This window comes from Chelonoidis abingdonii, chromosome 17 (assembly GCF_003597395.2).
Source record: "Chelonoidis abingdonii isolate Lonesome George chromosome 17, CheloAbing_2.0, whole genome shotgun sequence".
Classification (NCBI taxonomy): Eukaryota; Metazoa; Chordata; order Testudines; family Testudinidae; genus Chelonoidis; species Chelonoidis abingdonii.
This window is the reverse complement of record NC_133785.1, coordinates 10,567,079-10,592,974: the sequence shown is the minus strand read 5'-3', so window position 1 is coordinate 10,592,974 and position 25,896 is coordinate 10,567,079. Positions and strand designations below refer to the sequence as shown.

At 53.1% G+C, this 25,896-nt stretch overlaps 2 protein-coding genes across 2 annotated transcripts; one reads left to right on the top strand and one right to left on the bottom strand.

The window, feature by feature from the left end:
• Nucleotides 1-993: 993 nt before the first annotated feature.
• On the top strand, nt 994-3,680 carry LOC116838808 (cystatin-like). The gene is made up of 3 exons (XM_075073176.1): nt 994-1,314; nt 1,934-2,053; nt 3,281-3,680. Exons 1-3 carry the CDS (start codon nt 1,012-1,014, stop codon nt 3,365-3,367), a joined length of 510 nt encoding a protein of 169 aa, XP_074929277.1. The 5' UTR covers nt 994-1,011; the 3' UTR covers nt 3,368-3,680.
• Nucleotides 3,681-4,929: 1,249 nt separating this feature from the next.
• LOC116838840 (cathepsin F-like) lies at nt 4,930-24,643 on the bottom strand. The gene is given in 15 exon segments (XM_032804372.2): nt 4,930-8,396; nt 8,873-8,931; nt 9,510-9,600; nt 10,143-10,207; nt 10,820-10,939; nt 11,656-11,736; nt 12,658-12,754; nt 13,198-13,343; nt 13,594-13,707; nt 13,921-13,996; nt 14,589-14,689; nt 16,689-16,764; nt 19,167-19,286; nt 24,436-24,522; nt 24,524-24,643. Coding segments are annotated over 15 exon segments (1,428 nt in total). The 3' UTR covers nt 4,930-8,321.
• Between the last annotated feature and the right edge of the window lie 1,253 nt (nt 24,644-25,896).

The following is a 25,896-nucleotide window of genomic DNA, read 5'->3' as shown; positions in this document are numbered from 1 at the left end:
CACAATATGAACCAGAATTCATAAGCTGTACAGACAGATCCCCCAAATCTGCACAGGGAACGGGGCAAAATTGGGCATGAATTAACCTGACCATAAGTGAGGGAGGTTAGGCTTGACGAGTCATTAAAGAGAAAGTGAAGGAGGGGATACAGCTTGGGGACATAGCATGCGCTCTGGGATACCACAACCTTTCTGTGGGGACAGCACCATACCGGGGGAGCCTGGATGGATTCGGTCTGACCCTCACCTCTCTGACTCCGATGGGGATCCAGGCCCTATGGCTACATGGTGCAGATTGAGGAGAACATAACAGAGGCCATGGCAGACAACACTGAAAGGGCATCACTGGTGACCAGTCTCTTTGCACCCATCCCTCCCTTGTCCATAAATACTATGGATTTGGGACAAAGGAAAATAGATCAATTGGTGCCCATTGCCCAACTAATAGACGACCAACAGGGGAATGTAGCTCGGGTGACCAGATGTCCCAGTTTTATAGGAACAGTCCTGATTTTTGGGTCTTTTTCTTATATAGGCTCCTAATCCCCAACCCCCGTCCCAATTTTTCACACTTGCTGCTTGGTCGCCCTAAATGTAGCTGAGGCCTGGCCTTTTTCTCTGAGGCAGGGACCACCCCCCAGGTGGCAGGCCTCCACCCGGCAGCTAGCAGGGCTCCCTGTTAGGGGATGTTTCTCCATCTGCTGTACGTGGGGCTCTCTACTGGGCGCAGGGCTCTCCTAGGACTGGCCACACCCATGGACACCAGTGGGCCCATCCAGCCTGGCATCACGTCTGTGACAGTGGCCATTGCCAGTTGCTTCAGAGGAAGGTGCAAGAAATCTCCCACCTAATGGGGAATTCTGGGATGGCCTGCCCCACAAAGGCCCTTTTCCCCTGGCTGAATCAAGCCCTGAGGGTTTAGTTCCCATCTATTCTTGGGTCTTATGTAATGGAGGGCGACATTTTCCTATCCCTTCTGGGTGCGGCCATCAGGAGTAGGGCTCCCTCCCCATGTGGGTGGGGCCATCCCAGGGGGTGGGGCTCCCTGCCTATATCTTATCACCCCATCCCCAGCTGTGGCCATTCTCAGCCATGGCGTTCCCTGTAGCAGTGGCAGGTCCCTGGCTGTGCTTCCTCCTCCTCCTGGGGGTTCCCCTCACTCTGGAAACCTCTGTTGCTGGGGGGCTGGACAATGTGCCAGTGTCAGACCCAGAAGTCCAGCAGGCGGCGCACGCAGCCGAACATACCTACAACCAGCGCAGTAAGAGCCCCTACTACAGCCGGGGGCTGCAGGTGCTGAGCGCCCAAAGACAGGTGAGTGGATGCAGGTGTTACAGGGGGCAGGGGAGGGGAGCAGGGCTGTGTGTGCTGTGGGTGCAGCCCCAAATGAGGGGGTCCGGTGGGGCTGGGATCTAGGGGGGCAGAGTTGCAGTAAGACTGCAGGGTGTGGGTGGAAGGGATCTGGTGGCCCTTGGACCTGGGGGAAGGGGAGGTATAGTTGGGACCCGCAGTGAGGGTGGGCAATGAGGCTGGCACCTAGGTGTCCCGCTGCCCCAACACCACGAAAAACCCAGCCCGAGGCTTCCCCAGCTGAGTCCCCCAATGGGAGACCCTTTGGCTAACTTTGCCCTTTCCCTTCATTCCCTGCTCCTTGCTTTGTGACACGGGGATGGGCGCTAATGCCCCAGGGCACTGGGAGCAAATCCCCTGAAGCCTGCAAAGAGCTTTGAACCTGGATCATAGCCCAAGTGGGACAGACTGACCCCTGCCCCCCACAACTGACTTTGTTTGGACACAGCCTAGGAGGCAGCATGTGGCAATGGGGAGGCTCAGAGCTCAGCCCCTTGTATTTCCTGGTATTCAGGGGCAGGGGCAGGGCTCGGGGATCGTGCTGGGACTCATCCCTAGGCCGGGCTGCCCAATTTTCTGGCAGGTCGTGTCTGGGCTCATGCTACATCTGACCATGGAACTGGTGGAGACACTGTGCAAGAAAAACCAGGATGGTGTCATGGAGCTCAAGGAGTGCCTCCTGCCGCCCCCGTCCCAGCAGAAGGTGAGAGGACGGGACTGGGCCTATTCGGGGTTCAGTTCCTGGGTTTGGAGCACCAGTTTGGTTTGCCAAGAATTGATTTTCAGTGACGATTATTTAGAGCTGCCTCCTCACCAGTGAGATAAGGGTGTGGGGGTCGCTTCATGCCGGGCACTGGGTGGAGCCCAGCTGAGGGACACTCCTCACGATAAAGCCCTTCCCATCTAATTGGACAAGCAGTGGGAAGGAGAAGAGGGGCCCAGATGAGGGAGGGGCTCACACTCACTGTTGCTCTGGCTGCGGGGTCCGGGGTCCGCTCTCTGCAGGGTGCTGCTTTCGAGAGCAAAGGGAAACATTTCCATTGGGTCTAAACCCTGTAAATCTCTATCATCATCATCCGCTCCTAACTGGTGGGGCCCAGCTCTGCCCCAATTCCACACTGCGGTGGGGGTGGGAGGCAGCTCAGCCAGAATCTATTGCGAGCCTGATTGCAACCAACCCAACCTCTGCTGGCCTTGGAGAAGGTGCAGAAGGGGGGCTAGGGCTGGGGATTTGCTTGGTGTGGTGCAGAGGGAGGTGGCCTGGAGCCCTTTGCTATTCCTGCCCTTGCTCCTTTCCCAGCCCAATCCACCTCCAAGACCAGCCGGCTCTTTATGTATCGAACTGGAGGGTAAAAAGCAGGAGTTGCTGGGCACAGAATGGGAGGGAGGTTAAAACCTGGCATTGCCTGAGCTGGGAGCTGATTCTGGGGCAAGGGCAAGGAACTGCTGGGCATGGCAGAGTCACAAGGATGGGGAGTGGGGAGGTCACTTACCTGAGGCCCAGGGAAGCTGGGTTTTATTCCCTGCTCTGCCAGACTCCCTGTGTGAGCCTGAGCCAGTCGCTTCCCCTCTCTGTGCCTTGGTTTCCCCATCTGTAGAATGGAGCTAGTAGCACTGGCCTGCCGCCCAGCGTGGGTGAGAGGGTAAACACACAAAATACAGGGGTGTGGACATACCGGACACTGAGCTTAGTTAGCTCTTCAGCTGATTTTATGCCCCACAAATCCACAGCATCTTGCCACTGCACACACAGCAATGACTTTAGCTTCACACGCCCCTCCCACATTTAACCAGTGGGGAAACTGAGGCACAGAGACACGTGAGTTAACCAAGGTCATGCTGTGAGGCTTGGGGGAAGAGGACAACTGGGTTTTACTGGCAACTCCTCTGAGAGTCACCCCCATTCTAATGTGCTTCATTCCACCCCTAGAAAGTGCGCTGTAACTTCCAAGTCTGGTCTCAGCCCTGGCTCAAGAAGACACAGATAGAGCAGCAATGCAAGTCGGTTGGTCACTGAGCCCTGCTCTGGCTCACACCAAGATGACCATGAGCCAAAACGTCTGCTCCACCATCAAAGCTTTGCAGGGGACAGGCCGTCTCCATCTTGCACTTCTTTTTTCTACTCCCCCAGCGTTATTCCCAGCACGTGGCAGGAGATCAGTGTCTTGAATCCAAACTGGGGTTGGAAATCAACCAATTCCTCTGCTTCCGAGCTGATTTCTAATCCTGTTTAATGACAAAACTGGAGCCTCTCGGCTCCTTCTGTTACCACTGGGTCTTGGATCTGCTTCACTAGCAGCAATAAACCACTTTACTGCAGCATCTCACCATGGTCGGCTCAAAGGCTGGTTATTTTTCATTGCCCCATCTGCCCCTTACCCTCCCCATACACACTTATGTCCACATTCCCAACTTCCATGGCTCCAAACCCTGTCCTCTCCCCTCCCCGCCGCCACTGGCCTTGTCCCTCAGTGTCTCCTGTGAGACTCTGGGCGCGTCACACACTCATACAGGAGTCAAGGCTCGGAGCCAGTGACCGAACATTTCCCCCCACCCCGCTGGGATCTGGCGTTTGCAAGCACGACAGACCCAGGCCGTGCGCCCACTCATGTCGATTTTCCCTGCTGTTACCCCACTGATGGGGCTCAACTGATGTGAACCCCTGGTGCAGCAGCATCAGCGGGCACACGCTGGTGTGAACGTCCCCAGTAACTCACTGGAGTCAATCACTCTAGGGCAAGGCATTTATGCTGAGGTTTGCGCCCAGTAGCCTGTCACCAGAAGTTGCTTTGTAGACATTTGCAAAAGATGCAGCAGTGATGGGATAATTTAGAGGTCGGGGCTTCATGGCCCAAAGCCGTCAGCTTTAGATCCAACCCACTTCGAAATGTGTTAAATCTCCTGGAACTCGCATGTTCCTGTTACCTACAGAACCGTCCACTCCCTTTCTGAATCCAAGTACTTGGTCTTGGGATCTTGTAGCCATGAGTTCCAAAGGATAACAGCACATGGGGAACGTATTTCTCCTGGCCCTGTAGACTAAGGATAGCCTAGTGGCTTCCAGTACTACCACTGATGGGTTCAAATCCTTCTGCACTGATGGGAAGGGGAGTGAAAATTGCTGAACCTTTAACAGCTCCAAGGGCTGGAAGCTGAAGCTAGACAAAACACAGGCGGGAAATATTTTTTTAGTAGTGGAGGGAATTAACCATAGGAACAACTTCCCAGGGGCTGGGGTAGATTCTCTGTTCATATTTTTGTCTGAAGTAGGTGCTGTAATCACGTGCAGGAATCACTTCAGGGCAGTCCTAGGGCCTGTGACGCACAAGGTCAGCCTGGGTGATCACAGTGGGTCCTGCTGGCCTCACAGTCTATGACTCTATCAAAGCAAGCAGAGAACCAGATCTTGGAACCAACCAGGGGACAATAGCTGAGGAGTCTATGGGAGGGAAGTGCCCTCAATGTCACTTCACTTCCTCCTCACCCACAGAAAGCCCACTTTAAAGCTGCAAAGCAACACCCTTTGTTGGGGGAAGGGGAGGGGCGTCTCCGGCCCCTGACAGAAAATGCAACTCAGGCACGAGGTTCATTGTTTATTATTAGTGTAGAACAGATCAAGGAACAGCAAACCCTACAGCATCGCTCTGAGCTCCTGCTACAACTGCTCTGTGGCAGGCCCAGCCTGCCCTCCCTCCCACAGACCAGACCTTCACATTTTTCTGTTACAAGAACCTGCGGAATTTTTCTCCATGCAAATGACAAAGGGGAAAATCCAGCTTTGCCCCCCAAAAAACTCACCCCATCCCACTCCTCTGCTTGTAACAGCATCCTCCAAACGCAAAGTGCTTAACAAACCTTAGCCCGTTGCTCCTCCCATGCTGGGGAGGTAGGCCATGGCGCGCTGAACTTTCCTTCTATCGGTACATACAGCTGTAGTCTAGTCCCTGTTCTTTTAAGCAGGGGGTCAGTCCCACACAGGATCAGAGCTCCAGCCCTCTTTCTGTGCCATTTCAGTCCTTGACCAGGAACCCGGATCAGCTAATTCAGTCCTGAGTTTCCAGAGAGGAGAGGAAAAAACCCAACCACTAGCAAGCTTTTCTTTATTGCTTAGGAGAGATCTGGGCTGGTGCTGAGGTACCGTATGGCACTAAAACCCCGGTCACTCAGTAACACACTGGAAGGACTAGATCCTTCCTGGGCAGGCGTAAAGCAGAATCACAAACGGCTATTGCCCCTTTGCCTTGTGCAAATCCACTTTCAAAGTGCGTTTGACCAATTTGCCCCGTGAGGGGAAATACTGCAGCGAGCCTCTAGCAGCATTAGTTCATAGCCCCTAACCTGAGCTACATGCAGCTGTGCAAAACGTAAAGAATGGAATGGTTTTAGCAGCGAGCTCACAGCTAGGCCTACTCAACCATCTCCTACCGTGGACTGGGTGCGGGGACAGGAGATACAGGGAGCCACAGGGCTTCTCCCACATCCTCCCCAACTTTGATTACCTACTCTGATAATAACACTTTGCCTGAGCAAAGGGCTTCCTATATGAATTTGCACCCCACTGTGGGGGACGGATATAGCCCGTTTGCTGGGAAGGGGGGAAATAGCCCATTTGCTGTACAGCTAAGGAGAAGGGACTTGCCCATAGACCACACAGCATGGCAGCAGCAGAGCTGGAAGCAGAAGCCAGGAGGTCAAGTGTAGACTGCACCTGCCCACCCCCTGCATGGGAAGTGACACGGCTGCAGCGGAGGCAACACATAGGCTGTGCAAAAATGGTCTGACCCACCTGCTTTTCCTGCAGGAAATTATGTTTTCACCTACAGGAATATTCTGTGAAAACTATCTGGTTTTGGTGGAAAAAAATCTTATTTTTTTTCTTTCTGTGTCAAAAAAACCCCAAATACCAGGCAATCAAAACAGTTTGGCAATTAAATATTTCAGTTCCCACAGGCTACCACAATGCCACAGTGGAGTGTAGTTCAGTTGACTCATGCCTCTGTTCTCCTATATGGATGGTGCTCCCCAGACTACGTCTCCCATGATACACCACCTTAGCCTCCACCACAGGGGAGAGCAGTGTACCATGGGAGGTTAGTCTGAGTAAGGATCCCAGCCTATAGAGGAGAATGAGCACAAGAAGCACCTAAACTACAACTCCCATGAGGTACTGGGGCTAGCAATCAAGAAGGGCCACTATAATGCATCATGGGACATGTAGTCTGACCAAGGAACCCAGCTTGACAGAATCAATTTTTTGTTTTTGTATTCTTGCAAATATTTTCTGACCAGCTCCAGAGAGGATATTAATGCTCATGTGTGAGGTGGGTGGACAACAACTCCCAGCATGCAGTGCTCCAAGCTGCATTCCCCCACTCTCCCAGAGAACTGCTGCCTCCAAGAGAGCTTCCCGGGCTGGCCAGCCCTGCCCAGATGTGAGCTGGTGCCAGGGCTGAGCTCTGGAATATAAGGGAGCTTTTCTTCCGCTCTGCCCTGTAAGGGGAACCCAGAGGGAGGACTGCCCACCTGGCATTGAAAGGAGAGCCCATGGAGAGCCAGGGGAGGAAATCCCAGCTAAACAGTAGCTGGCTGTACCCAGGGCTGGATTTAGGGGTGGAAAATTGCCTGGGATGCCGGGCTTGGGGTGCTGTAAAGTCTTCAAAAGTTTAACAAATGGAGGGGGTGCACCAAAGCTGCTCCTCACCAGAGGCACCACTTGGTTTAGGGGCGAACCTGGCTGTATCCTGCAGTCTAGTGTCCGATCCTTCAAAGCAGCCTGCGTTTCCCTGAGAGCCAGGAGAATCAGGGACACCGCAATTCCTGTTTTCCAAAAGCCACAGCTGGGCAGGGGTGTGACCCAAGGGCCTGTCCTTTGTAAACCCAGGCTCCTCCAAGGTCCCGCCCCCAAAAGTGAAGCTTTTGAAACCCTTGCCCCAAGACATGAGATGGGAGCAAAAATGGTTTTTAGGGGGAGAGGTGCGGAATCTAGAGACTGGTCAGTTTCATGGGCCTAATGCCCCATCTTTAGGCTAATCATTAGTGATTCCCTGTAATAAACCCAGACAGGCAGGCTAGAAAAATGGAAACCAGCAAGCCCAGCCCCTGTTCCAGAAAGAAGCAGCAGCTCCAGCTAGGGGCAGCATATCAGAATTAGGGCCCAGGATGGAAATTAGTGAAGTGCCCTCCCTCCCACCGCAGCCTGATGGGAACAGGCACAACTGGCAGGGACTGTGTTGAATCCACCAACGAAAGTAAACTCGGGGGGGTGGGATCGTTTCTCTGCCAGGAGAGAGCGAGCTGCCTTCAGAACATGGGTTGAAAAGCAACCCTGGTGCTGGGAGCCAGGATCCCTGGTTCCAGCTCAGCAGGGTAGGGGGAGGAACACGAGATGAGTGGCACCTCTTTCCAGGATATTGCACAGACCCATGGCTGGAGGAGGCCCAAGGGACTGGAGCATAGATTAGGCAGCAGCTCCAGTGCCGCCAGCATCCCACTCTAGGTGGACTTTCACCCCACGAAGACTGTCCCACTGACCTCAGCTGGGAGGGGAAAGAAAAGCCAAGAGCCTCAGCAGTGGGAAAGCTTGCAAAGATGCAGCCCTGGGAGATGGCCCATAAGGACAAATTCTGCAGTGGAAATCCTAGCCCAGCTCTTGCTGGGTGGCATTCTCCAGGACAGGGGGCAGACCAGGGCTCCTTGCTGGGCTCAAGATGCATGCATGAGTACCCCCTGCTGGCGTGGCCCAGCCTCCCCCATCCTGCTGATCAGCCAGCCCCAAGTTAAGTCTCTCCCCCACCCCCTTTGCATTTCCACACTGTGGCATCTCCCCCAGCTTAGCCAGGGCCCTTCCCCCTTCTCAAGTCCCTCTCCTATGCTCTAGGAAGCTGGGGGCCAGGGCAGTGACTGTGGGCAGTGTAGCGAGACACAGAGGAGGGGATTCACAGGGAGGTGGGGCGGGGGAAGTCCTGCAGTGTCTAGTCCACCACAGCTGAGCTGCACATGGTGTTCATCCCACAGGCTCTGCTGCCCCGGTACAGGTAGTAGTAGCCCTGGAAATGCAAAAAAAGAGGGGTCGGTGGGTTCCCATCAGCCAGCAAGCCGCTACTCCAGGCCTAATTCCCCCAGCACCCGCTCATTGCTGCTTAGCTTTGGGCAACCCCTTGTGGCAAGACTGGGAGGTGCAGGCTGGGAATCCCAGGAGAACCACAGGAGCTGGTCTCTGTGTCCAGCAGCCCTCATGGGAGACCCCTTTTTCTACCCACTGCTGCCCAGCCCTGGCTCTCTGCTGCCAAGAACGATACTGGGGAACGAGGCCAGGCTGGAAACGTGGGAGAAAACAGAGGGAGGCCAGCTTGAGCTGCTGCTGGGAGGATGCCTGGCCTCCCTTCCCTGGAGATGGGGCTGGGGGAAGGACAGGGAAGCCAGGCAGCCACAGCAGGGGAGAGGGATTGGGAGAAGAGGAACAAATCCAGGTGGCCAGAGCAGTCTCTATCCCTGGGCACCAGTTGCTCCTCACTGGACTCACCTGCTCGCCCCAGTTCTTGCCCCAGCTGTTTTTGATGGCCCAGAAGGGGGTGCGGTCACCTGGAAGGTAGAAAGGGCCATCATGAAGGTTAAGCTTGAGGGGAGGGGGCTGGACAGTTCCTGATACACGGCTGGGGCAGAACCCAGGCTGATGGGGGTGTTGCATCATTAGCCAGCACTGCCTGAGCCCCTGCTGTCAGCAAGAGGGATTCTATAGATTATAGAACCTGGTCATAGCAGTACCCAGACTCCTGGGTTCTATCCCCACCTCTGGGAGGGGAGTAGGGTCTAGTGACTAGAGCAGAGCTGGGAGCCAGGCCACCTGGGTTTCTCTCTGATTCTGCCAGACTCACTATGCCTTTGAGCTAGCCACCTCACCTCTCTGTGCCCCTGGTCACAACAAATCCATGAGAGAGGGCTGGGAGCAGCAGGGACTTGGCTCAACAGTGACATATGCTGGTGGCAATGAGAACTACCTCCTCAAGGCTGGACAGAATGGAGGAAGGGCTAGCAAGGCCAGCCCTGGAGAGAAACAGGATGGTGCCCAAAGTGTCTCATTAGGTCTAAGGGAGCCTAGGGAATCGATATCCCTGAGGGGTGGGGGGCCCTCCTGTGGATTCCAGACTAGCGTCACTTACGTGTCCCATACCCCACCAGCAGCACGGCGTGATCAATCATCCAGGGGTTGCAAAGGAGCCTGAAGGGGTGGGAGACCCCCCTCCTGTAGAACTGAAGGGAAGGGAGATGAGGAACATAACATTAGCCAGCTAACTGCACAGATCCCTACAATGCCACCGAGATGCAGCTGCCCCTAGGGTGGAGCACAGGACTGTTTATACAGGGATCCCTTGCCTGGTGCTGACCACCTCTAGGATGGGGAGTTCCCCTTACTGAGCCCCTGTCCTGCATCACAGCGCCACCTAGTGGCAAGCCCAGGTACTGGGGCAGCACTGTCTGCAAAGGGAGAGGCCCCCTGCTGAATCTGAGCAGCAGCCACCCTCTCGCATCCCACTGGATCCAATACCACCTGGCTTCGGCTAGAACTCAGGTCCCAGGTTTTAACCTCTCATTCTGAGAGCCCCGGGGCCAGGGTAGGACATCTCAGCAGCCTCAGGACCATTGCACAGCTCTTTATCTGAGGCACACGCTGCATCCCTGCCCGTCCGCCCGCAGCAGGGTGTAACAACCCAGCGAGTCTGAACTCCACTGGAATCCCACCCAGTCTATAAGCATGTGGGAGCAGGTGGCTCTGCCCCGAAGCGACTGCTCACCTGCATGGCGAAAGCATTGAGTGCGATGGAGATGGGGCCGTTCTTCGCCAGCCACGCCGCGATCTCTGGAACGGACAGGATGGGTGAGTTTGGGCTGTGGCAGGGGAGGGTGCTGGGTCTATTGCGGAGCTGGCTGGGCAGGTGGCAAAAAGGCCCGACCTGCCAGGAATCAGCAGCCTTCAAGGGGTCTCGGCCTCACATGGCTCATGAGGTTCTCTGTGCTCCCTGCAGCCAGGACTCTCTGGGGCTCTGGAACATGCAGCTCAGCCAGCAGAGGCTGGGTGGTGGCTGCGCTGCCCGTGACAGGTACGGGGGCGCAGCATGGTCTAGTGGAAAGGGCACTGGACTGGGACTCAGGAGACTTGGGCTGTACCCACAACAGGCTGCGTGACCCTGGGCAAGGCCCTTCCCCGCTCTGTGTCTTTCCCTCCCACCCTCTTTAGGGCAGGGACTGTCTGTGCAGCCCCTGGCATGACACAGGGGAAGATCTCGGCTGGGAGCTCTGGGCAGTGCCTGGCACAACACGGGGTCCCAATCTATCCTAACACACACAGCTGTGTGGAAGGGCAGGTCTTTTCCACAGGCAGCTCTGAGTCTCCCTCCCTCCCCATACCAGGCCCCAGTGACTGGAGTTAGGAGGAAGCAGGGCAGGGGCAGGAGGAGGAGCCTGGACTCACCGGTCTCATCCCGGGAGATCTCCACAGAGCTGTTGATGTAGACGGCCACCTTGGTGGTGGAGAAGCTGCAGCGCTGCTTGTGGCCCTCGTAGCTATAATCACCCTCTGTCTCCAGGCCGCCTGGAAGGAGCGATCCCCGGGAAGGGAGGGTTAATAATGCCAGGGGCTAAGAGACAGATCCTGCTGCAGGGAACTTGCCTGGGGCTTGTACAAGACTACAGGGATCTGGAAAAGCTCTGTGATGCCCCTCAATCTCGACCCACAGCCCCCTGCTACCCCAGCCCTGGGCTCCCCATTACCCCCACCCACAGCTCAGCCACTGACCCCAATCCCAACCTGCAGCCCCGTTACCCCAGCCCTGGACTCCCCATCACTTCCACCCACAGCTCAGCCACTGACCCAATCCCGATCTGCAGCCCCCTGCTACCCTAGCTTTGGGCTCCCCATCACCTCCACCCACAGCTCAGCCACTGACCCAATCCCAACTTGCAGCCCCCTGCTACCCCAGCCCTGGGTTTCCCCCGCCTACAGCCCTGCCAATGCCCCTCAATTCCGACCCGCAGCCCCCTGCTATTCTATTTTACCTGAGCTAGTAACAGCTGCTTATCTTCCTTAACTGCCTAACCCTTGAGCTTCACCTGCTTGCCCCAGTCAGGGTAGCATGACCAGATGTCCCGATTTTATAAGGACAGTCCTGATATTTGGGGCTTTTTCTTATATAGTCTCCTATTACCCTCCATCCCCTGTCCTGATTTTCCACACTTGCTGTCTGGTCACCCTAAGTAAGGGTGAGGCCTTGACCTCCCTGCACTGGGCCTGGATGGTCCTGAGCTCACCTAGCTGCTCAATGGCCTCATACGCACTGGAAGGCAGCCCCCCTCCGCAGGCATGGTCCAGTCCATCGCAGTCCACCAGCTCTGCAGGGAGAGAGAGCGGCTCTTACTGACCCAAGGCTCTCAACGTCCCATCCCCCCAGGGAACAGCCTCCTAGCTGGTATGCTCGTGGCCAGCTGGAGCCACTCCCGAGGCTCCATTAGGGTCTCTCAAAGCTTTGCTGGCCTCAAAGCTGGCGTCTCCCCCTGTTGGCTGCTCCACAACTCTTGCCACCACAGGTGTTCAGCAGGTAGCATGGGCCACTGGATTAGGACACCTGGGTTCTATTCCCAGTCCTGTCACTGACCTGGGGCAAGCTCCTTCCCGCCTCTGTGCACATTTTCTCCCCCACCCCTTGTCTAGTTAGAATGGAAGCTCTGCAGGGCAGAGACAGTCTCACTGAGCGTCTGTACAACGCCGAGGGCATGGGGCAACCTCAGTCAGGGCTTTATGTAGAGCTCAACACGACAGGGTCCTCCACTCTTGACTGGGGCTGCTTGGCTCTACCACCAACCCAGGCCTGGTCAGGTTTGCTGACAGTGCTGAAATCAGAGTGGAAGCTGCAAACATCTCTGGGGAGATCAGGGCACTGAAGGGGATTAGCTTCCACCTCCTGACCTCCACCCCTAATAAGGAGTAGGAGGGGGAACCCAGCAACCAACCCCCCTTCTCCTAAAAGCAAGTTTGGGTTCTTCACTAAGGTGCAGAGATCGACTTTTAACAGGGATTTCCGAAGAGCCACCGTCTCAGGGAAACCAGCTAGGTCCAGAGAGCCTGGGAATCAGTCAGGCTCTCTGGGGCACCAGCCATGCCATGCACTCCTTCTCCTGGCTAAACAGCTCAGGGCTCAGGGAGCTCCCCATGAGGCAAGACTGGGCAGTGCAGGCTGGAAGAGCCACAGGGATCCCCCTTATATCTGTCACAGCCCAGCCCTGGCTCCTACGCCACAACTGCCAGACACATACCCTGCTCCGACAGTGAGACAAGAGACCCCCGGCGCAGGAACCACTGTCCTTCCACATTGCCGGTGACAGAGAAAGCCCAGCAGGAGCCACACATACCCTGGAAACACAAGACCAGACAGATGATGGCCCACGAGTGACACGTCAGTGTCCCAAACCCTAAGACCCTCCCAAACCCCATCAGGAAATGGTGCGGGAATGCTGGCTGCAGGGAAACTCCTAGCTACTCCAGTCCTGGCTTCTCGCTGCCGAGGATGCTGCCTGTGCTCTTTGAGATGAGACAGCGACAGCTATAGCACTGGTGGCATGACATCCCTTGAAGGGTTGCATGCAGGGATCAAACCTGCAACCTCTGGATCTACCTCCCTGACTCTACAGCTTGTGCTAAATCAGGTACATTAGCTCAAAGGCATTAGCAGCCTCAGCCACTATACCTGGTCTAGCCACTAGCGGGAGACAGAGTGCCACCGCAGGTTACATTGTCCTAAGTTCTGCAGCTGCTGCTGTCAGGGGAGGTGGGTTAACCTAGCCATGGAAACCCACCTGGTCCTTGACATCCGTGACAGCTCCATGCTCCCGCCAGTCCCATTCGGCAGGAGGTGGGTCACGGGGGATGACAGCTGGTTTCATGGGCCGGGCCGGGAGTTTAGCCAGCAGCGGATTCAGGTACAGGGAGCGAAATTCCTCCTCTGAAAAGAGACAGAAAGCACATACTGGAGAAACGTCCAGGACTCAAGAGACACAGGGTACTTGCCTATGATCTCCCCTGGCAGGGGGCGCTGCAGAGAGTGGGGCAGGAGCACTAGCTGTGGGGAGAGCTCCCGGATACTCCAGCCCTGGCCCCACATGTAGAGAGCGGGGAGCTCCTAGTCCTTCCCTGTAGGGTGTGCTGCCAGGGCTCCATGGACACACTGAGCCCAAAGCTATCACCCCTCTCACCCGTCAGGTCGCTGAACTTGGTGACTCCGTACTCGGCCGTGCCCTGGTCCAGCTCCTGGATCGTCCGAGCCTTTTCCAGGTTCTCTGCGAAGATCTGCAAACGCCTCTCAGTTTCTAAACAGGGAAACAGACCCAGGGAGTCAGAGTCACTGTGAGACAGGGAGTGTGTACAAGATGGGGGAGGGGGGCTCCCTGGGGTGTTGCAGGAGCCAGTGCAAAGGATTCTTGGGTGGGAAGAGCTGAAAGGGTTACAGGAGCTGGCTCGCAGGATTCTGGAAAGGTGGTGGGATAGGGGGCTCAAGAGATGTGCCAGCACCTGGGGCTCACCTCTTTCATCCTTGTAGCTCTTCTTGTAGGTGGTCAGGAAGTCTTTGAACAGTGAGATCAGCTGGACGGATGCATTCTAGGGACAAAGAGGCAAGCGGCTTAGAGACCTGGAAGGCTGGAGGCGGTAACTCAGTGACTAGTGCTGGAAGATGTGCCATCTGCCAAGGCCAGGCGAGTGCCTGGCTGCAGGGGTGCTATAGACCCATTCTCAGCCTCCTCCTGCAGCAGGCCTGTCTCTGGAGCATTGCAGGAGGTCGGCCGTAGGGCTGGTGACCAGAGGAGGTGCCACACTGAGGCACAGCACAGGGGCAGAGTGGCAAGGGGGCAGAGCCAGAGGCCAGGGCAGTGGCACGGGGGAAGCTATGAAGCAACATATCACAGGAGGGGACTTGGGGGGAAGGTATGAAGCAGCATATCACAGGAGGGGACTGGAGAAATGCAACCCAGAGAAGCACCACTGCCCCAGGTGACAGACTCCCCTAATCCAGGACACATCCCCCTACCCTACCTGGGAGCAAGCGGCCTCATGTGTCCTATTCCAGCCCCACACACTCTCCCCGCTGGGATAGAGCCACGAGTTACTATCGCTAGAAGGGAGACTGGGGCCCATCGAGGGACAGGACAAACTGGGCTAGAGACGAAGAGGAGCGAGGCAGCCAGGCACCCACCTGGGAAAGGGCCTCTAAGCGAACTGGCTCTTCTGGTGTCTTGGCATGAGCCGGCTCCTCTGGCTCCAGGAGTGCCACACTTTGGACCTTCTCTGACGGCTCTAAACATAAGAGGAGAAAGCAGAGAGCACTGAAGTTAGCCCTAATGCAGTTACTGTATAGATCTCATACGCCTCGGGAGAACGAGTGCCAGTGCCCGTCTTCCACATGCCCAACAGCCTCTACTGCTTGTGCTAAAGGAGATCTCCCTTGGCTAGCAGCAGCAGCAGGTCCCTTATCCTGTTGGAGGACACATTCACTCTTCTAGATTCCCAGACTGGAAGGCCAGATGGAACCATTGTGGTCATCCACTCTGACCTCCTGCATAGCCTAGGCCAGAGAACCTCCCACGGCCCTTCCTGCCTGCAGCCCATATCTGGTAGCTGAGCTAGGGCATAGATTTAGAGATGCCTCCAATCCCTAAAAACTCACAGGGACAAGCTGGATTCTTCATCACTTGGACAGTTGTTCCAATAGTTAAACCCCTCCCCGTTAAAAGGGTTATCTCATTGCTAGCCTGAACCTGTCCGACTTCAGTTCTCAGCCTTTGGGTCTCAATCTGCCTTCCTCTGCTGAACTGATGAGCCTTCTGCTCTAAAAACTCTCCTCCCTGGGGAAACGCTTACAGCCTGAGTTCAACTCTACACTATGGTGGCTCAGCTGCAGAGGCGTAGCTATGCCTTGTGGTGTAGACCAACCTTGAGGACTCTGAAGATCTGGATTCTATTCCTTGCTCTGCTGCCGGCCTGTGGGGTAACCTTTGGGAAGTCCCTTCCTCTCTATGTGCTTCAGTGAGGGGGAGGGATAGCGATAGCGATAGCTCAGTGGTTTGAGCATTGGCCTGCTAAACCCAGGGTTGCGAGTTCAATCCTTAAGGGGGCCATTTAGAGCAAAAATCTGTCTAGGGATTGGTTCCCCCGTTGGGCTGGATGACCTCCTGAGGCCCCTTTCAACTCTGACATTCTATGATTAAACTCAGATCTTCATCTCTAAGGAGCTCAGTCTATGCACAAAAATTGTATTGCTTTAACTATACCAGCCTAGTTAATGTGGTACAACCCCCTCTGTGTGCATGCAGTTATACTAGGATAGATACGCTCATGCCAGTGCGGCTATACCTGTACAGGAAGGGGAATAAGCTATTCTGGTAAAGGCACCTTAACCCCAGGAAACTGCATCCACACTAGGGCTGGGTGGATATCACTTTGTCAGTGAAACACTGTCTATGTTAACTGGCATAGCTATATCAGGACAACACAGGAGTCTACAGCGGGCCTTAGTCTCTCACTCCTGGCAGGTTTTCCAGAACTGGAATCACTCACGTCAGAAGCTGAAGCTGGACAAATTCAGACTGGAAGCAGGAATCACATTTTTATCCGTGAGGGAAATTAACCATCAGAACAACAGATCAAGGGCTGGGGTAGATTCTCCAGCACCGGGAATGTTTAAATCAAGATAAGGTATTTTTCTAAGAGCTCTGCTCTAGGTCAGCCAGGAATTAGTTCAGGGCCAGCCTGTGTTCTGCAGGAGGTCAGACTAGATGAGCACAGTGGTTCCTCAGAACAGATGAATATTGTAGATCTTCTCTGAACCCTTTCCAAAGCTGTCACCATCTTTTTCACAGTGTGTCTGCCCATCTGGATGCAGCATCCCAGGAGTGGTCTCACCACTGCAGGTATCGCTGACATGCAGCCACTTCTGGGATCAGACAAGGCAGCTCTGCAACAGTGCACAGCAATGCTACATAGCAGATGGGGAGGGGAGGACAGAAAAGCCAGAGGAATCCACAAGGGGGGAATTTAGGTCAACAGAGTGGAAGCAGCCGAGCTGGAGTCTGGCCAGGAGACTGGATTAACAGACAGCTATTTGGGAAAGTGCCAAATGACTCTTTAATGGCCAGAAGTGGATTCAAGCTTCCATAACTAGTTCCTTCCACCCAGGAAATACACGGTAAGTGTGCAGGTGGTGGAGGGCTGTGGCTTTGATTCCAGTCTTAATGCTTTTGTTTACATACTAGTCAGGATCCTTTAAACGGATGACACCCTCACAGACCCGCCATACCAGCTGGACGACACTCCTGCTTCACCAGCTTCTGTCTGTTCATCCATGGCTGACTCCAGACCTCAAAGTGACAAGACTTCCAGGAGAGAGAGAGAAAAACAGGCCTTGCATCAGAATTTCAGAAATGAACCTTACAGAAACCTGCCTGGAGGCAGCAGGATTAGCAGGGCATGGTGGTGGGTTCTGCTTCTGGTTCTGACAGGACAGTGGGGTCTACTGGGTTAGAACAGAAGGGCTGGGAGAGTCAGGACTCCTGGGTTCTATTCTTACTTCTGCTCCTAACATGTGATGCTGGGGAAGCCTCTCAGTGTACTCTATAAAATGGGGCCAGTGTTTCTCTAACTCCTGGATGGGGTGCATGTGCCTGAGCTTATTTGTAAAATGCTCTGGGACCCTCAGCTGAAAGGGGCCAGAGAAGAGCAGAATCACTTCTCGCTCCACAGCCCTCTCATTCCAGCCAACAGGCTGAACCCGAGTTACTCAGCTGATCCTCCACTAACGAAAGCTATAAAAAGATCCCCTAGTTACAGTGTGTTTGGGCTAATGCCAGGTCACAGGACAACGAATGAGACGATTCAGCAGACAGAGGCCTGGCTCATGGGACAATGACTGGAGAGTCCGACACAGGACAAATACAGACCAGCAGGTCACTTACAATGTGACTGGACTCCTGGGTTCTGTGTTAGTAACGTCCTTGTTTAGTTTCAGAGCCACCTCCCAGAGCCCCAACTCCCCTGCCTGCTTGTGATTCCCCATTTTAATACTTTAAGAAACTTCCACTGGTGTGCGTGTACATACACATGTGCCCGTGCTTCTGATTTCAACCAACAGAAGACAATCAGCTGTGTGTCTTAGCCCCTGTACTGTAAACACCCAGGAGCAATTCTCCTGGAGCTCAAGTGGTAGTGATCGTGCTTCTGAAATAGGTAGATCCCAGCTCTATCCTGCCACTGCTATGAAGTCCCCATAGTTTGTCCAATTCTCCTGCTCTGACTCTAAGGAATGTGTTTGCCTGGTGTGTGCACAGGACGGGGGTGGGGGGGTTTGCCCACAGAGTTCTCCCCCAATCATGCTTTGGGAACAACATCCCCTTCTAGAATCCCAATCGGGAATCAGAAAAGTCCAATCCCCAAACACCACTCCACATCTTACTGCATCCCAGATGAGACCTCCCTCTGTGTCCACTCACTGGGATCCTAACTGTCTGCCTTCTCTTAAAGCAGAGCACTGGAAACTACAGATCCCAGGATGCCATGCTCAACAATAAGTGGCCTCCACTTGAATCAAGATGAAGCAAGATATGCTGGGAGCTGCAGTACCCTCGGCCATACCTTCATACCTGTTCCATTTAATGCAAATTAAGTGTATCCTTTGGGCGCCTACTCAGTTGGAGGTGTGGCCCTCAGCCAGCTGTCCCCGATTTCAGAACTCCTGGAGTTACTGGGGGAAGGAGAAAAGTAGTGATTCATAATACCTATGCCCAGAATCTGCTCTCTGTGATAGCAGTGTAAATCCAAAACCACCTCATTCAAATCAGTCAGATGAATCCACTCTTATCCTGATGCACAGAGAGCAGAATCTGGCCCTAATCTCATGGAGGTCAGTGATGTGACACTAGAGTCACAGCAGTTTAACTGACCTATTAAGAGTGGGAGGATCTGATTATGTGGACCCTGTGATGAAACAGGATTTTTTCGTAACATTTTTATGGCCCCTAGGTGTGCCTCTGTTTCCTCTACATTTTGTATGGCTGCCCAGTGGGAGGAAAAAGGACTGTCTGTCTGAGCCTGAATGGGTCGTTAAAAAAGACTGGCTGAGGGTGACCCCATATCAATGGAGAATCCGAGAAGCCAGTAGCAAATCCAGTCACCAGGACACGTGACACCTAACAACCAATGACCCAGAGGGAGACGGTTTCCCCATCTCTCAGCAGGGAAGCTGAGCAAGATCCCCCAGCTCCAGAACAAAGGACTTGGAAGGTGGGGGGATAGGAACTGGCTGCTGGATGGAGTCTGGGCTCTCACCTTGGAGTTGATCAAGGACATCAGACAGAGAAAGAGAGAGAGACAACCTGAACCTGGAGTTTGCTACAGCTTGCTGGGCTCTGCGCTGGCCAGAATGGACCAGGACTAGGCTTTGACCTTCATTTCTCTGTGCTCACCTAAGGACAGCCTATGCGGTGTTCCAGCTGACTAATAAACCCGACTGTTTTGACAACACTGTTTGAGTGTCACTGCAAAGGCTGGGCTAGGTACATTAACAAGTCTCTACCAGGGGTCTCTCTCAGCTGGACTCACTGAAGAGAGCTCATATGTGAAGCAGGAGTGCTGGAACCCCAGTGGTGAGACCCCCCGTTGGGGATCTGGTGCACTGAGGGGGTTCCTCCAAGAGACTGTAACAAAGCTGGAGGTGTTGCACCAAGCAGGTGGATCTGTGACAGACCCGAAACAAAACCATAACCCAGCATGTGGTCCTTACTATTTGCTCCAGCTCCACTGAATTTTCACAGATGGCAGCATCCTGGTTTGTGAATCCATGCTGGCTGCACGGTGATTTCAGCAGGATCACATCCAGATTGTACTTGATCCCATTCACCACCTGCGGACAGAGCACAGTTCTCGGGTAGGCAGAGCATGGCACCGTCTGCTCCATTACTGCAGAGCCCAACCAAGAACTTAGCATTCAGTGACAATAAATGGGGAACTGCTGAAGACAGAACACCAGTGTTTGCCTGTGTCCTATAGCCTTGATAAAGAATCCCCTCTATATTCATTACAGCCAAGTCCTGGCTCATCTCTACAGCAAAGAATGCTGCAGGGATCTTGTTGGGACAAATCTGGATTCAGATTTCATAGCTTATTTATTATACAGGCGAATATAAAGCACTTATAAAGCATGACCATTAGATCATCTACTCTGACCTCCCGTATAACACAAGTCAGAGAATATCACACTGTCAGTCCTGTGTTAAGCCCCATAACTTGTGTTTGGCTAAAACACCTTCCAGAAAGGCAGCCAGGTCTAGACTCACAGACATCAAGAGATGGGGAACCCACCACTTCCCTTGAGAGTTTGTTCCGATGGCTAATCCCTAACTGGTAAAAAATTTTAATGGCAATGTGTCTGGTTTTACTTCAGCCACTGGTTCTTGTTCTGCCTTTCTCCACAAAAGAGCTCTTTAGTACCTAGGATTTTCTCCCTGTGAAGGTACTTTCACACCAGGATCAAGTCACCTTTTGATCATTTTGAGAAGGTGAACAGGCAGCACTCCTTAAGTTTCTCACTGTCAGGCATTTTTCCCCAGCCCTCTTCTCTGCACCCTCTCCAATTTTTCAACATTCTTTCTAAAATGTGGCCCCCACAATTGGACAAATTACTCCTGTACTGGTCTCATCGATTCTACATACAGAGGTAACATGCAATCAGAAAGTAATCTACCAGAAGCAGTTCTTTTTAAAACTAAAGATCTCCCAGCACTAGTCTGAAGTTTGAGGGTAGATCTGTGCTAAATTTGAAGATTTTAAGCCAGGAAAGGACCACTATGATCAGGCAGGAGCCTGATACAGGACAAAGAATTTCACCCAGCGATTCCTGCATCCAGTCCAATAACGTGTGGTTGAATTGGAACGTAACTTTTAGACAGGCCTCCAATATGCTAGCCAAACTTGAAGAGCGAAATAGACGAGAAACAAGAGTGAAACTGCCTGGTCTATTCCTCATTGTTCCAACCAGTAACGCAGAGCCATAAGCAAAATGGAATGTACCAACACATAGGAATGTAAAGACGATAACTGGGTTATCTCCGGAAGACAGTCCTGGGCTAGCCTAGCTGTGACTAACAGGGGAACGTGAAGGTCCATTAGCAAGTTCTCTCTAAGGGTGTGTCTACACTGCAGCTGGGAGGTGTAATTCGCAGTGGGGGTAGGTGTACATGCCCTAGCATGCTAAAAATGGCTAGTCACCGAGTGCAGTCCCATCTGAGATCCTAGGAGCGTACCCAAGTGGCTAGTCCAAGCCATCGCTTGAGTACATATCTAGAATCTCCAACAGAGGGATAACTCAGTGGTTTGAGCATTGGCTTGCTAAACCCAGGGTTGTGAGCTCAATCCTTGAGGGGGCCACCCAGGGATCTGCGGCAAAAATTGGTCCTGCTAGCAAAGGCAGGGGGCTGGACTCGATGACCTTTCAAGGTCCCTTCCAGTTCTAGGAGATAGGTATATCTCCAATTATTATTATAACAGGATTGGACTTGGGCAGCGAACCCAAACCACTGCCTGTGCCCTCACAGCTTTGCTGCTATTTATGGTAACTTGCTCAGTTAGAGCTTGCCTGGGCTGGGAGCTGCACCTCCCCCTGCAGTGCAGACATACCCTAATAGGATTTCCTCGAGCCTCCTGTTAGCTTAGAATGCTTTGCCCTATTTTGAGTTCTGATAACTGGTTTATTTGTAACGTGCGAAGACTGTGGATTAATTATGATGTCATCTTATTTACCAGCATCTGGAAGGGTTAATCACATACTTTTGTACAGGGCTTCGTAAGTGGAAAGATGCTACATATTGTTAATTATATTAATTAATTCCTCCTGGTTACAAATCCAGACTAGTGGGTCTGACTCCTCAGTCACACCACTCTGGCACTGCAAAGGGATCTTAAAGTTAGTATTTGATTAGTGTAGCTCCAAGGATCCCTGGCACAGAAGTAAACTGCCCCTTGAGAATATCTCCCATGCCAGTCAAGGTAGACTGACTCTGCTCCCAGCCCCCAGAGCGGAGGACGCAGCTGGAGCTCTCTGCACGCGAGCTACTCTCAGCTTCCAGGACCCACAGAGGGCCATGGGAAGCAGAGCATATGTTACACCTAGTGCCAGGCAGCCTCCTGCACAGCCCCAGGATGCTATGCCCCCTCTGCTCCAGAATGGGAAGCCTCTGGTGCTGAGGGATCTAGAATGGAGTGCAAGATTGCAGGGAATTAGGTTGGAGGGAGGGTGTCTCCCCAGGGCTATCCTGAAAGAGAAACTTGCACAGGAATCACCAGACTGGATCAGACCCAAAGTCTGTCTAGTTAAAATCCTGTTTCTGACAATGGCCAGTGCCAGATGCTTCAGAGGAAGGTACAAGAACCCCACAGTATGAAGATATGGGATAACCTCCCCTTCACTCCATTAGCTCTCACCATGGTCTCTAACAGAGATCAGCTTAAGCCCTGAAGCACAGGGTTTTATATCCCTTCCAAAATTGTTATTATGTAGGACAACTGTGAATATTCCTGATCTCCATATAAATGGCCAATCTCTTTTTGAATCTTGCCAAGTTCTTGACATCAATGACTTCCTGAGGCAAGTAGTTCCAAAGGGTCACGACAGGGTGGGTGAAACATGTATTTTCTTTTATCAGCTTTTAAGTCAACAGAAACATAGGCCTGGAAGGGACCTCCTGGGTTATCAAGTCCAGTCTCCACTATCGCAGGCAACGCCCCATCGTAGAATCCAGTCCAAAACTTATCCAGCTCCATCCTCAAATTAGCTGGGTTGTGTGCCTGGCACTGCTCCTATGGGAAGGTATTCCAGACCCTCCCTCCTAGGATGGGCACAAACTTTCTTCTCATTTCCAGCCTCAGTTGATTCCAGGCCAATTTATCCCCATTTGTTCTTCTGCCAACATTGTCCTTTAGCTTCAGAAGCTCTTCTCCCTCCATGGGGTCTCCCCCACTGTACCTAGACAGAGCAACCAGATCCCTTCTCAGCCTTCACCTGGCCAGGCTAAACTAATCCGGCTCTTTCAGTCTCCTCTCATAAAATCAGCTCTCCATTCCCCTGATCATCAGCCTGGGAGCCCTTCTCTGTCCCGGGCCAATTTGAATTCATCTTTGTTGAACATGGGTGATCACAACAGAACGGAACACGGCATTCAAGATGACGCCTTGCCAGTGCCTTGTACAATGGTATTCATACTTTCCTATCTCAACTGAAGACTTTGCCTGATGTATCATATTAGTTCTCCCTCCACTAGAGTATCTGGGTTTCAGCTTAATTTTCCTCTCACGCAGTAGCCGCAGATCTCCATGAAAAAGCTTATTTTTCTAACATGAATGAGTGTTTTGTATTATTTTTGTTCTCAGTAGTATTTCCAGCTGCTCCCACTATTAGAATCTTCTGCAAGTTTCGTTCATGTGCTATTTCTCCTGAATCATCAAGTTAAATAGAGCTATGCCCTATGGTACTAATTAGGCACCTCCCCAACTCGAACACCTTCCTGTTTATCTCTTTAGTCTCTTAGAGAATGTCGAGCACACATGACTGCGCTCTGATTCAAGGCAAATTGAATTATTTTTTCAATTAGCATGTTGTTTGTGAGTGACTGCAGCAAGTGTTTTCGTAACATTCCAACCTACGGCAGGATTCTCCACGTGTCCATTTGTTTAGCTATGGAAATAATCGCATTTATCCGTGCAGGATGATTCTTTATAAATCTTTTGCTCACAAATCTGTTACTCTCTCTACAGAGGTTCCAATTATTTCCTTCCCGTTATTGTACTAAGAAGGAAAGTCAGATGCACAGAGTGGTAACTGCCTTTACAAACACACACAAGTAATCATATAGATTAGTAATTCGTCCCAGTCCACATAACCCAGTTTATGGCCCAGATCACATAATCTAGTCCACAGCCTATATCTAGTCCATATAACCCAATCCACATCTCCCAAAGTCCTTTTGCCCTGTACACCTGTCTATAACCCCTCACTTAGTCCACAGAACTCAAACGACACCATCACCGCTTTTACTGTACATTCTAGTCTTTAGCCCCAGACCATACCCTCTTATAGCCCAGGCTATACCCCAGCATATCAGCTCCAACCTCAACGATCCATATACCTCAGGGCCTGCCTACATTTAAAACACAACAGCAGTACAGATGTGCCACTGCAGCACTTCAGGGTAGACACTACCTATGCCGATGGGGTTCTCCCATCAGCATAGGTAATCCACCTCCCCAAGAAGTGGTAGCTAGGTTGATGGAAGAATTCTTCTGTCAACCTAGTGCAGGCTACACAGATACTTAGGGGGTGGATTTGTCACACCCCTGACCCACGTAGTTAAGATGACCTAATTTTCTAGCGCAGACCAGGCCCAGGCTGCAATCCCTACTCCTTTTGTCATTGTCAAATCCATGTAACCCAGTCCATGCCCCCCAGTCCTTTTGCCCTGCATCCCAGTCTATGATGCACCCCAATATACCCCTTTGTCCTGTATCAGCAATGTGTAGACCCTAAGTCTACAACTCAAGCCAGAGCCTTTAGCCATATAACACACACTGTGCCCCCCACCACTGTCCACATAACCCAGCCCAGAGCCCACTAGCCCTTGCACACTGTACTCCAGTCTATATGTCCCAGCCTGTCCCTCCACACCCTTTTTGCGCTGCACCCCATCGTCATACCCTGATCTATATAACTCAGTCCACATCCCATCCACCCCAATCACTAGAACTCAGTCCATGCCTCCAGCCCCTCTGCCCCGTACCCTGCCCAGCCCAAACCCCCTACGCAGACGAGACTGTGTCCATATGATGCAGCTTGCAGCCCTTCTGCACCGCAGCACAAACCAGATCACTCCCCAGCCTGGCTCATACCACCCGGTCCGTGCCTGCAAACACGGCCCCCCAGTCCGTTCTCCCCATCCCCAGCCAGGCTGCCGGTCGCCGGACACCCCCGGGCCTGGCCCTATACAGGCACCGCGGCCCCTCACCTGGGCCTGCGCCCGCCGGATGGCCCCCAGCCGGGCCGGCCCCCCGCGCTGCTCCGCTGCCCGGCTGTAGCTCTCCAGGGCGAAGCGAAGCCGCCTTCAGGGCCGCAGGGCCCAGGGCGGCGTCCAGCTCCCGCAGCGCCCCGACCCCCGGAGCGGCCCCCAGCGCCGCGGGCAGCAGCAGCCCGACCAGCAGCAGCTGCAGCAGCATCTCGGCCGCGGAATAAGCACCGCCTCCGCGTGGGGCCCGCATATGGGCTACGGGGCGGGGCGTCCCGCTGCCATAGAGACGGGCCCGCCCCCTCCGGGCCGCCAGGGGGACCCCAGTCTGGGGGACTCAGCCCCACCCACCCCTCCCCCTCACGCGCTGCTGCCCCATTGTACCTGGAGCCCCTCGGGGCCTCTGTACCCCACATACCCTAAGCACCCTACATACACCCCTAAAGCCCCCTGGAGGCTGCTTCCTTCTAGGGACCAGAATCGGCCCCACTTCACCCCCCGTCATGAGCCCTACCTGGCTACAGCTAGCTGAGATTCCCTGTGTGCTTGATTACAGTCTCCTGCTTCTTAAAACTAAATAGGCCCAGTTTTTTTTAATCTTTCCTCACAGGTTTTGTAAGCCTCTGGACTCTGTCCAGTTTGCCACATCATTCCTAAACTGTGGCACCCACAATTGAGTATGGTATCCAGCAGAGGCCTCATCAGTGCCAGCTAGAGGACAATTACCTCCCATATCTTACAACACTCGTGCTAACACACCCCAGAATATTAAGATTTCTTTACAGCTGCATCACATTGTTGACTCATGTCTAATTTGTAATCCGCTCTCATCTCTAGCTCCTTTTCAGCAGTACAACCACCTAGCCAGCTCTTCCCCCTCAGGTATTGGTTCATTTGGTTTTGACTTCCTAAGCATACTTTGCACTTCTCTTTACTGAATTTTGTCTTGATTTCAGACAAATTCTTTAATTTGCCAAAGTAGTTTTAAATTCTAATCATGTCCCCTACATGAACTGCCTGAACTACCTTAGGTACCATGGCCCTTCCTCACCACCTGAGGATTGAGCACCCGCAGAGTCGAAGTGATGATGTTGGCCAGTACTTCTGCCAATCTTCCCAACACAATGGGTGGCTCTTGGCTGCCAAGACACTTTCTTGTGATAAGATTTTTCTGCCCCATGGAATTTGTCCACACCTGGAATGTGCCTTCCCAGTGTAATATTCAACCATAGGGAGATGTGACAGCTCCAAGCAGGCTTAGATGGTATGTGAGCCCTTTCAGTACTACTTTGGCTTCTACCATTGCTATCTATCACCAGATGAAGTTTGGCAGGTTACTGGTTCACAGCCTGCCCTCTGTGATGGGGTACGTAAACCCCATTGTCACAGCCACTAAGGGGTTAAGGGGCAGAATAGCTATCTCCCCAACTCCAGCTAGGTGGGTGACCAGCAACATTTGGATAA

Bases quoted from the DNA above. Each gene is read 5' to 3' on its own strand.
- LOC116838808 (XM_075073176.1), top strand. From the start codon at position 1,012: ATGTGGGTGGGGCCATCCCAGGGGGTGGGGCTCCCTGCCTATATCTTA. The intron at 1,315-1,933 runs GTGAGTGGATGC...ATTTTCTGGCAG, and splicing joins TGCTGAGCGCCCAAAGACAG to GTCGTGTCTGGGCTCATGCT. The intron at 2,054-3,280 runs GTGAGAGGACGG...TTCCACCCCTAG, and splicing joins CGCCCCCGTCCCAGCAGAAG to AAAGTGCGCTGTAACTTCCA.